Source organism: Quercus suber, unplaced genomic scaffold (genome assembly GCF_002906115.3).
Source record: "Quercus suber isolate HL8 unplaced genomic scaffold, Cork oak 2.0 scaffold_544, whole genome shotgun sequence".
Taxonomy (NCBI): Eukaryota; Viridiplantae; Streptophyta; class Magnoliopsida; order Fagales; family Fagaceae; genus Quercus; species Quercus suber.
The window spans coordinates 4,472-16,940 of NW_027069992.1; the positions used below are offsets into that span (position 1 = coordinate 4,472).

At 33.3% G+C, this 12,469-nt stretch overlaps 1 protein-coding gene and 1 long non-coding RNA gene across 2 annotated transcripts; both read left to right on the top strand.

Annotated features, from left to right (window-relative positions):
- Nucleotides 1-418: 418 nt before the first annotated feature.
- Nucleotides 419-6,115, top strand: LOC112024299 (protein STRICTOSIDINE SYNTHASE-LIKE 10). The gene is given in 4 exon segments (XM_065764202.1): nt 419-902; nt 4,295-4,347; nt 4,350-4,557; nt 5,310-6,115. Coding segments are annotated over 4 exon segments (1,131 nt in total). The 5' UTR covers nt 419-603; the 3' UTR covers nt 5,881-6,115.
- A 332-nt stretch (nt 6,116-6,447) lies between these two features.
- On the top strand, nt 6,448-7,032 carry LOC136063585 (uncharacterized). The gene is made up of 2 exons (XR_010625215.1): nt 6,448-6,844; nt 6,942-7,032. It is a non-coding gene; the product is annotated as an uncharacterized LOC136063585 (long non-coding RNA).
- The last annotated feature ends 5,437 nt before the right edge of the window (nt 7,033-12,469 follow it).

Genomic DNA, 12,469 nt, shown 5'->3' on the forward strand with positions numbered 1-12,469 from the left:
GGGGCTATTGCCCCCTGGTCCAAACATAGCTCCGTCCCTGCTTGTATAGATCCATATTTTGACAATAAATAAAAGGAGTTATGCTTTTTATTTTTTTATTTTAGAGAAGCAGTTATGCTTTTTTTAGTTACAAATTGTTAGCTAGTGTTGATCTAAACTCTCTCGAATTAGTCTATTCAAATTTAGCGGTATTTGTTCTCTCGAAACACATAACACAAAACATCTATTCTAATTGGACACTTACCAGTCACCACCTTGAACTACTATATATAGGTCGAAGTGGGCTGTAAAATTTCAACAAGAAGAAGAGATATGCATTTTGCATTTTAAATTTATAATGAAGCGTGTATATATATTAATCACTTAAAAGAGGAGAAAGTATCTTCTGCGTCCGTCATCCCTCGCACAGACATAACAAAATATAATAGTTTTGTGTGAGACTTGCTGAAAATAGGCAGCACGTGTGCCACGAGCTTCAACTGCTTCCAAACAACCAATGACCAGTCCACTACACACACACAGTTAGATAGAGAGACTCTCACTCCAATATTTCATCTCAATTTGAAAGCCCATTTTCAGTGTTAAAAAAAAAAAAAAAAAATCATGGACTCAAAGTTTAGAGTGGCTATAGCAGCAACACTAGCAGTGCTTTCCATCATCTTGGGTCTGTTAAACCCAGCCAATAAAACTCTCAGTCTCTTTGCACCATCAACAATTCCTGGGTCCCATGACCAGCTTCACAAAGCAGAGATTATACAAGTAACTGGAGCTTTGGGACCAGAGAGCCTAGCTTTTGATCCCAATGGAGAAGGGCCCTACACTGGTGTGGCTGATGGTAGGATTCTCAAATGGCAAGGTCCTGGCCTTGGTTGGACTGATTTTGCTTTCACCACTTCTAATAGGTACTAGTAACAATTAATCACTACCTAGTTTTTTGTTTTAGTACTTTTTTCTTTATTGTAAAATTTGCTCCTGAATTTGTAAAGTTTGTGGCTTTAAAGACTTAATTGGTTTGATTGCAATTTTTATTTATTGGCTTTGGTAGACGATTTGATATATATATTGAAAATGGAATTTCTAAGAATTTCATTATGGATATGCACAATAAGAGATAAATTTTATTTTATTTGGTAAGAGATAATAAGTTCTTTATATATCTATAGGTGTTGTGTGCGTGCAGACTGGGGGTTTGTCTCGACAAATTTATCAGTACCATAACTCGGTCATCAAACAAAAATTCCTGACTCTGCTGTTGTTTACTTTAATTTCACCTTGCAATATTTCTTATGCTTCACATAGGATATGATAAACCCAATAATTAGACCAAACCTCTGTGAAATTAGTCTATGATAGTTTCTGTGCACTTAATTCAAAGAATTAATCATCTGTCTTTCAATTCACGTATGATTCACTTTCTGGTGTACACATTTTTTAACTGGAGAAGATTTCCCAGAGAAGGGTAATTGTAACCAGGGTGACTCTTAACACAAGCTTTTTCTTCGTGAATGTGAGTTAAGACACAATAAACACAACAAATGCATTTCAGTTTACAAACTTTTATTTTATAAGAAAGTGATATAGATTAGGATCATATATGATTTCCGCATTTGACTGAATACGGTTGGGCTGTTGGGGTCTTGCTATCTGTTAGTTCCATACTGAAATCCCTATACTTTTTTCTTAGGATTATGTATATGAGAATATCACACAGGTTGTTTTAGGTCTCCATATTTTTGGTGAGTATCTTAATCATATGAATTAGATTTTAGAATGTCTTATTTGTGTTATTAGGAATCGTCTAATCAGCTTTTCTATTTAGGTTTCTAGATTTGATGTGCAAAACATGATTTTGTATGAGCTTAATTAAAATCCGACCACACAACTAGAAGAGCCAATTGAACGGGTGCCATTTGACAGTATCATCTTAGATTACCATTCTCTTTGTGATCAAATAGAAACAGTAGAATACATGGCAAGATAGCGTTTCACCGAAACCCAAAACATCCCACACTTGAATGCATTTTCCCACAACAGACTAAAAATGACAGAAATTGCTTATGCCCTTATGTTGCCATTGTCATGCTTATTCTAATAATTTCACATCCTTGAGAGTAATGACATCAACCATGCCTTGTTGTAGATTGATACTTGCTGTTGTAAAATAAATGAATCAAGGAGTAGCTATAAGGCTTGGCTTCTCTCTCAACACAGCATACTTCACAAGCCTTTACTACAGAGGGTCACTGTCTAGAGGAACGTGTCAAACTTAGCACATGGGCATAAATTTTAGTCTGGAGAACATACTCCAACAAAAAAAATTTCTATAGCTTCACCATAAAAAATGATTTCATAGAACACACTGGACAATTTCAAAAAAATTTCACTCGCTGTGATGTGTAGTTTATGTTCAGCTGTATNAGTGGTTTGATTGCAATTTTTATTTATTGGCTTTGGTAGACGATTTGATATATATATTGAAAATGGAATTTCTAAGAATTTCATTATGGATATGCACAATAAGAGATAAATTTTATTTTATTTGGTAAGAGATAATAAGTTCTTTATATATTATAGGTGTTGTGTGCGTGCAGACTGGGGGTTTGTCTCGACAAATTTATCAGTACCATAACTCGGTCATCAAACAAAAATTCCTGACTCTGCTGTTGTTTACTTTAATTTCACCTTGCAATATTTCTTATGCTTCACATAGGATATGATAAACCCAATAATTAGACCAACCTCTGTGAAATTAGTCTATGATAGTTTCTGTGCACTTAATTCAAAGAATTAATCATCTGTCTTTCAATTCACGTATGATTCACTTTCTGGTGTACACATTTTTTAACTGGAGAAGATTTCCGCAGAGAAGGGTAATTGTAACCAGGGTGACTCTTAACACAAGCTTTTTCTTCGTGAATGTGAGTTAAGACACAATAAACACAACAAATGCATTTCAGTTTACAAACTTTTATTTTATAAGAAAATGATATAGATTAGGATCATATATGATTTCCGCATTTGACTGAATAGGTTGGCTGTTGGGGTTTGCTATCTGTTAGTTCCATACGAAATCCCTATACTTTTTCTTAGGATTATGTATATGAGAATATCACACCGGTGTTTTAGGACTATTTTTGGTGAGTATCTTAATCATATGAATTAGATTTTAGAATGTCTTATTTGTGTTATTAGGAATTTCTAATCAGCTTTTCTATTTAGGTTTTAAATTTGATGTGCAAAACATGATTTTGTATGAGCTTAATTAAAATCGACCACACAACTAGAAGAGCCAATTAACGGGTGCCATTTGACAGTATCATTTAGATTCCATTCTCTTTTGATCAAATAGAAACAGTAGAATACATGGCAAGAAGCGTTTCACTGAAACCCAAAACATCCCACACCTTGAATGCATTTTCCCACACAAGACTAAAAAATGACAGAAATTGCTTATGCCCTTATGTTGCCATTGTCATGCTTATTCTAATAATTTCACATCCTTGAGAGTAATGACATCAACTATGCCTTGTTGTAGATTGATACTTGCTGTTGTAAAATAATGAATCAAGGAGTAGCTATAAGGCTTGGCTTCTCTCTACAACACAGCGTACTTCACAAGCCTTTACTACAGAGGGTCACTGTCTAGAGGAACGTGTCAAACTTAGCACATGGGCATAAATTTTAGTCTGGAGAACATACTCCAACAAAAAAAATTTCTATAGCTCACCATAAAAAATGATTTCATAGAACACACTGGACAATTTCAAAAAAATTTCACTCGCTGTGATGTGTAGTTTATGTTCAGCTGTATATGAATATGGGGTGTCAAACCAAAAAGAAAAAGAAAGACTACCCAAATCCTTCTAGGCTCTTTTTAGTTTTAAATTGTTTTGAATTTGATAAGTCTTTTCTCTTTTAAATAGTAAGTTTTAAAAATATGGGTAGTGCTTCTTGCTTAATCAGATTATTACACATGCTTGATTAATCAGGTTGTGTCTTATTGATTTGAAATTGTCACATGAAATTATTCTTTCCATCTCTATTAATCTAGATATGTATTTGGAATTAGATCTCATATAAGGTAAGGAGAAATGTAAGAATAAGAATGTGGACTCTAGTTGAAATGGGATAATGACATCATGTCTCACAGTTGTGTGTTGAGTTAGCTCCAGACAATGTAGGCACACACCCATTCCGTTGTAGTTAAACTAATGAATAAATTGCTCTTGTTCTGTTTACAGCAATACATGTAATTTTGCTAATTATGAGTAATTAAAATCTATACTTTTACTAGGAAGGAGTGTCTTCGTCCATTTGCACCAGAAATGGAGCATGTATGTGGGAGGCCTTTGGACTACGATTTGAAAAGAAAACTGGAAATCTCTATATTGCTGATGCCTACTTCGGTCTTCAAGTAGTAGGGCCTGCTGGTGGTTTGGCTACTCAAGTGGTCGCTGAAGTTGAAGGCCAGCCCTTACGCTTCACCAATGATATGGATATTGATGAGCATGAAGATGTGATTTATTTCACAGATACAAGCAGAAGTTTCCAAAGAAGGTAACTTACTATTTTAATCACAAATACATAGTTGCATTCTGACCTGCTATAGAGGTTCCAGAAGCAATTTGAAAGAGAATTATCCATATATAGCATGAGGGAAAAGGAGAAGGAGGAGGTTCAACAATAGGACATGTCCTCATGAATTAAAGCCATATACAATAGTGCTCCCTCTCCCTCTGCCCCCCCCCCCCCCCTCCGGCCAAAAAAAAAAAAGAAAAAAAAAAGGAAGAAGAAAAAAGAGAAAAAGATATGAATCCAAGAAGCAGACAAATCTGACTTTGAAGAGTTTAAAGGAAATTTGGTGTAAATAGATTGTGCCGTGTAAACTCATTGGACTTAAACATTTCAAGTGACCTGTAATCTGGAATCACTGCAAATGCTTGAACTTGTTGCAGCTTCTGATTTAAAATAAATAAATAAGAAGAAGAAGAAAGAAATAGATACCCAACAATAGAAAGTCTCTTTATCCCAAAATCCCAATGACTAAACATGTCAGTTCTGCTATTAAGTTTTGGCCCAAATGGTACTTCCACCTCCCACAAGATTTTTTTTTTTTTTTTTTTTGGGGGAGGGAGGGAGGGGGGTTGGAGTGGATTCAAAACACACTAGGAGTACTTGTGCTGCAGCTTATTAATCCATTTAATAAAGCATAGGTAAAATCTCAATGAGTATTAATTTTAGCTAACTTCTCATGTAAATTTTAATAAGAGGTTTTTAAATCTTAAAACTTTTGTTATTTTGGTTTGCAGGCAATTCATGTCATCAATCCTAAATTTAGACAAGACAGGCAGGTTACTTAAATACAATAAATCAAACAAAGAAGTAACAGTCTTACTAGATGACCTTGCTTTTGCCAATGGAGTAGCATTGAGCAATGACCGCTCATTTGTACTTGTAGCCGAAACCACTACTTGTCAAATCCTTAGGCTCTGGCTTCATGGCCCTTATGCTGGAAAGTCTGATATTTTTGCTGAGCTTCCAGGATTTCCAGACAATGTAAGAAGAAATTCAAAGGGGGAGTTTTGGGTTGCCTTACATGCGAAAAAAGGACTTTTTGCAAGGTGGATTCTGTCTAACTCATGGGTTGGAAACACACTGTTAAGACTTCCACTTAGCTTCAAACAGCTACACTCACTATTAATAGGAGGAAAGGCCCATGCCACTGCTATAAAATTAAGTGAGGAAGGAAAAGTTTTGGAAGTTTTAGAAGATAGTGAAGGAAAGACCATAAGGATTATCAGTGAAGTGGAAGAGAGGGACGGGAAGTTGTGGATTGGATCAGTATTGATGCCTTTTGTTGGCATTTATAATGTGCATTAAATATTAATTACTTCATATTGAGATTTGAAATTTCCTGGAATCAACCTCACCAAAACAAAAAATAGTGCAAGGCTACCTACTAATCACCTCTTCATGTTGCTAACCCTGCAGTTTATACCATTTCTCCACTATACTTCTAAGCACTTTATGTATGAGGAGGTTTTAGTTAAACTGCAAAACTTTGGGCATGTTTGAGACATGTAACTACAGAGTTTTATGCTAAAATTTAACTTTACATTTGCGTTGCAATTTATTGGGAAATGATAGGAAGAGAAATAGTGGAGCCTATAACTTCTTCTTTTTTTATTTTTCTTGCCTTTTATAGCCTGTGATTTGAAGTAAAATGACTCTTTAGAGAAGACCTATTTTGAGAGTAATATGATCTACACTGAAACATTTTGGGCCTAAGGTTTCAACCTTCAACCCTGGATTCATAAACTTTCTTTTTTAAATCCTTTATAATCAACTGTGAGTGCCATTAGTATCAATATTCTTAAAATTTTTGAAATGGTTATATTTTAACAATGTTGTTTTAAAGTTTTTATTTATTTATTTATTTATAGAAAGGCCTTTTTGCAATGTGGATTCTGTCTAACTCATGGGTTGGAAACACATTGTTAAGACTTCCACTTAGCTTCAAACAGCTACACTCACTATTAATAGGAGGAAAGGCCCATGCCACTGCTATAAAATTAAGCGAGGAAGGAAAAGTTTTGGAAGTTTTAGAAGATAGTGAAGGAAAGACCATAAGGATTATCAGTGAAGTGGAAGAGAAGGATGGGAAGTTGTGGATTGGATCAGTATTGATGCCTTTTGTTGGCATTTATAATGTGCATTAAATATTAATTACTTCATATTGAAATTTGAAATTTCCTGGAATCAACCTCTCCAAAACAAAAAATAGTGCAAGGCTACCTACTAATCACCTCTTCTAGACCCCACAAGAGTGGAGGCTTTGTGTTGGGTAAGACCACTCTTTTTTTTTTTTTTTTTAACTTCATTCTGTAAAGACAGTTGGAAAGGATTGTCTTATATTTCCTGCTTGACTTTTTCCTTTGCAGGTCCTAACTCCAAACTTGTTTAGATTGTCTCAATGATTGCAGAATCTTGGTCCATATTTAATGAATATATGTTTAAGACTTTTTTTTTTGTTTTTTTGCTTTTTTTTTTTTTGTTTTTTGAGATAGTTAAAATATGTTGCTAACCCTGTAGTTCATACCCTTTCTCCATTAGACTTCTAAGCATTTTATGCATGAGGAGGTGTTAGTTAAACTACAAAGCTTTGGGCATGTTTGAGACATGTAACTACAGAGTTTTATGCTAAAATTAAACTTTAAATTTGCGTTGCAATTTATTGGGAAATGATAGGAATAGAAATAGTGGAGCCTATAACTTCTTCTTCTTCTTCTTCTTCTTTTTTTTCTTGCCTTTTATAACCTGTGATTTGAAGTAAAATGACTCTTTAGAGAAGACCTATTTTGAGAGTAATATGATCTACACTGAAACATTTTGGGCCCAAGGTTTCAACCTTCAACCCTGGATTCATAAACTTTCTTTTTTAAATCCTTTATAATCAACTGTGAGTGCCATTAGTATCAATATTCTTAAAATTTTTGAAATGGTTATATTTTAACAATGTTGTTTTAAAGTTTTTATTTATTTATTTATTTATATTTTTTTATTTTTTAAGCATAATAAAATATCAACTTATGGTGTCTCATAATGATTCATCCTAAGCGAGTTTTGAACCCAAGATCTCTTATTCAATAACAAATTTTTTTTTATCAATTGAGTTAATTAGAACTCACAATATTGTTTTAAAGTTAATTTTAATATTTTTACAATAACATGATGCACTATTTTATCTCTATATATTAAAATGATTCATAAAGTTATTTATAGTATTTTTGACTTCCAAAAATACCTCTAATTTAATTTAATTAAATTTTCTTTATTCCTAAAACATAAAAAATGAAGGTTAAAACCATAAATCGACAAAAAAAAAAAAAAAAAAAAAAAAACCTATCCATGTGCTATAAAACTACCGCATGTTATAATTGGTGTCTTGATCTGATAATAAAGAGTTATAATCAAAAATAGATGTCATAAATTAAAAGTCTCTCAAAAAAAAAAAAAAATTACCACAAGTTCTTTAACACTTCCCACTACCCCATATTCCTTTACCAAAAAAAAAAAAACCCCCCACTAACCCAAAAGGAAGAGCCTGCGAAAAAAAGAGAGCGCGTCAAATTCTTCACCCTTGTGATTGTGAATACGGCCCTGACTCTATTGAACTCCAAAAGCAAAACAACGAAAACAAAAGGGGAAATGCTAGAAAGTCTTCCCTTCCGATAAAAGAAAAAACATTTTTTTTTCTTTACTTTTTTGAGGGAAATTTTTTTTTTTTGAACAAGTTGAACAACTGAATTAGGTGTAATTGGACCGTAGGCCCAACTAGGCAAGTATTAAGTTTAAGGCACTTTAAGCCATGTGTAAATGGACAGTAGGCCCAACTTGGTTTGGTCTAGCATGTGGGGGTCTGGATTTTTCTTTTTTCGTTGAATAAATTTGTTATCAATATAATTAGGTACGCCAAAAAAAAAAACTACATTCCTATAGAAGCATAAGATTTACTTTTTTTAAATAACTAGAAGCATATAGAACTCATTCTCTCCTCCTTTTAAATTGTATCCTTGTACTTGATAATTTTGATTTGGTACTTGGCAGGACATTGGATTTCTAACACGACATTTACACACTAATTGGTGGACTTGGTGATGCTTTATAATGAGAAAATAAAGTAGCAGAAGTTTTTTTAGAAGATTAAATGCAATGGAAAAGGTGGAGCATGTTAATCACTTTGGGGGCAGCTGGATTTGGAAGGTTCAAGTCTTGCCTAAGATTCAAACTTTTATTTGGTTGTGTCTGCATAATAGCATAGGAGTGAGGGACTGTCTATGCTCAAGAGGTATTACTGATGATAACTCTTGCCCTTTATGTCACTCCTCTAATGAGTCCATTTTACATGCTTTAAGGGACTGTATCGAGGTAAGGCCAATTTGGTTGCAATTGGGAGCTCAGAATATTGATTCCTTATTCTTTGATAGAGGCATAAATGAGTGGCTTAAGGTGAATGGCACCAACAAGCTTACTTCGGACCAGCTGCATATTCCTTGGTGTGGTTTGTTCCTAATGGCCATTTGGCTGCTCTGGAAAAGAAGGAATCAAATGGTGTTTAGAAATCAGGGTCCGAACCCTCACTTGGCTAAAGAAATCATCCAGAGAGCTTTCGAATATGCACCCCCACTAACCCAAAAGGAAGAGCCTGCGAAAAAAAGAGAGCGCGTCAAATTCTTCACCCTTGTGATTGTGAATACGGCCCTGACTCTATTGAACTCCAAAAGCAAAACAACGAAAACAAAAGGGGAAATGCTAGAAAGTCTTCCCTTCCGATAAAAGAAAAAACATTTTTTTTTCTTTACTTTTTTGAGGGAAATTTTTTTTTTTTGAACAAGTTGAACAACTGAATTAGGTGTAATTGGACCGTAGGCCCAACTAGGCAAGTATTAAGTTTAAGGCACTTTAAGCCATGTGTAAATGGACAGTAGGCCCAACTTGGTTTGGTCTAGCATGTGGGGGTCTGGATTTTTCTTTTTTCGTTGAATAAATTTGTTATCAATATAATTAGGTACGCCAAAAAAAAAAAAAAAAAACTACATTCCTATAGAAGCATAAGATTTACTTTTTTTAAATAACCAGAAGCATATAGAACTCATTCTCTCCTCCTTTTAAATTGTATCCTTGTACTTGATAATTTTGATTTGGTACTTGGTAGGACATTGGATTTCTATCACGACATTTACACACTAATTGGTGGACTTGGTGATGCTTTATAATGAGAAAATAAAGTTACAGAATTTTTTTTAGAAGATTAAATGCAATGGAAAATGAAAAATGGTTATTTATTTATTTTTATTTTTATGTATATAATATAATGAAAACCTTTATATTTGGAGAGAGGAAAAACCACAGGTTCAAGCCAATAGAATATTCCACTATTTTTTTGAAAATGGTTACAATTAGTTCTTGTTTTACAATGGAGAAGAAGATATGAAAAACAATCCAGAAAAGAGACAAGGAGAAGATGAGAGGAGCTTCCACTGTAACAAGACAGGGATGGCTAATTAATTTTTGTTCCTTGAGTCCTTTGTTCTTTAATAGTGGTGGAGGTAGGCATGTGTCACATTTCTATTGAGTAAAAGTGTTGTCTTCCCATTCAAGAAAAACAAGATAGAGCCATGACAAAATAAATGATAATATACATGTGGTGCTTCCATTCATGCGTTCTTGTGCATGTACTACATATAATGGTGCTGCTTTGACAGGCTGGTCCTCTGCAGTAATAAGGCCAAAACTCGTAGCATATGGATGAAATTTGCTGTTGTAGTTACAATAGCCCTTGATTGATTTTGGACTTATCTTTATCTTTATCTTTATCTTTCTTCTCTCATTATTTTGCTATATTTTGGACACATGGTGATGGCTAATTGGCCCATTATTTGACCAATCTAACACCATCCTTTTAAAATTTGAAGTACAGGTGTTAATATGGTTTGATAAAGACATGTAAATATACAGTTTCATGTCATCCAACATAGGTAAAGTATAGGAAGATTATTTTGTTTTGAATTATTGTGGTAAAAGAGTCAAAGAAAATAAAGAATCATGTTCCTAAGCAAATGAACTTCCCTAAGTATTATTTGGAGAATGATGAAACTTTATATTAACCAACCCAATATTTTAACAGTATTACATAGCCCAATATGATAACTTGTGTTTAATATATCAGACAACTGTCCCTAAAACAAAAGTGATTGACAAAAGTTCTTATACTAACAAATTGAGAATACTTCCTTCCAAATATACTTCATCATAAAATCATACTATGCAGCCATTTATGAGCAATTATCATAGTCCTTGTACTTGCAATCTTTAATATATTCACCAATTTGTTTCTCTGTCTTTTTTCCATAGGACCCAAAGTAGTAGGTACAGATGCAGATGCTTATTAAAGTCTTAAACCCCAATATAAGCAAGCATCACTGCCGACTGTCCCAGAGATCTGGTCAGTTAGATCAACCACTAGTTTGGTTTGTTTAATCCTAAGTTCCTAACCAGAGTTTGAATATTTTGGACATTTTATTTTATTTTATTTTTTATTTAGAAATCCAAAAAAAAAAAATTGATAAAAAATTTCACATTTGTTGATACGACAAATTGTGTGATGGTAGATAAAAAAAAAATGGTGTGATGAATGTAAACTGAGAATTAGTAAGAACTTACTAACTCAATTGTTACAAAAAAAAAATGATATTAAATTTTTTGTATATTTAGAGCCTGTTCGAGAATGAGCTACAAGCATTAGCTTATTTGAACTTTTAGTTTCTTTTTAATATTATTTATGAGTTCCATTGTACTTTTTTGATACTATTCAAAAATTTCATTGTACTATTTAAAGATTTTACAGTAATATTAAGTTAGCCTTTAACTTTATTTCCTGCGACAAAATGTTTTTGGTTTCAAGCTTAAATAAGCTCTTTCAAAATGGACCATAATATGACTGTTTTTTTTTTTTTTTTTTTAATTTTATTTGGTGATTTTTATTTTTTTCAATTTGCAGTTCCTGGATATTGGGTGACTGAGTGGCAGGTCACATGTCAACAAACCTTATCTTTCTTTAGACCAGTTTTGTCCCTTGGCTAAGTTTGCTTGTACCCACAAAATGAAGTGCGGACTCACCACTCATGCGCCTTCTAAAACAAAGTGGCGCGTATGATTAACAAAGCAAACATAAATAATTTTGCAAAGTCTGCAAAGACTGCAATCATTAAAATTATCGATAAAATGTCAAATCTAATCCAATATGGTTCATTGTCTTTTTCACGCGCTGCTGGGTTAGGTTCTTTTTTCTTGAATTTACTAAATTGACCTTTTTATCCGAAATCTTTGCTGGCCAAAGTGCTTTTGTCTCAACGGAATGACCTATATGCCCATAACGAAGAGAGCTTGTGCCGGCATCATTATTATTATTATTAATCAAACTGCATTATTATTAATTTATTACTTATATATTGGAGTTTTTTTTTTTTTTTTGACAATCAAGGATGTACATCTTCTAATATTTTACTATTCTCTTTGGAGAATGTAGTTCTCTTATCTCACACATATTAAGTTATTACAATGAGAGATCATTAGGAGTAGTCTAAAAATAAAGGTAAAAGGTTTTGAATCTAGGATCTCATAAATATCATGAGACCTTAGAACATTTACAATAAAGATGTTAAAATAACTCAAAATTTATTTTAGCATCTCAACCACATATTTTAGCTTCATGCTATAGTGAGCTGTTATTGATAAATGAATGCAAACATAAAAAAACAATTTTTTATTACTTCTCTCTTACTATTCTCTCTCATTTCTTCTCTCTTTTTCTCTCATCGGTCTCACTTTCTTCTCTCTTTTCTTTTGTCATTGGCCTTTGGCTTTCTTAGAGGAAAACTTTGAGATTTTGGGTTTGGGTCTGACCAAA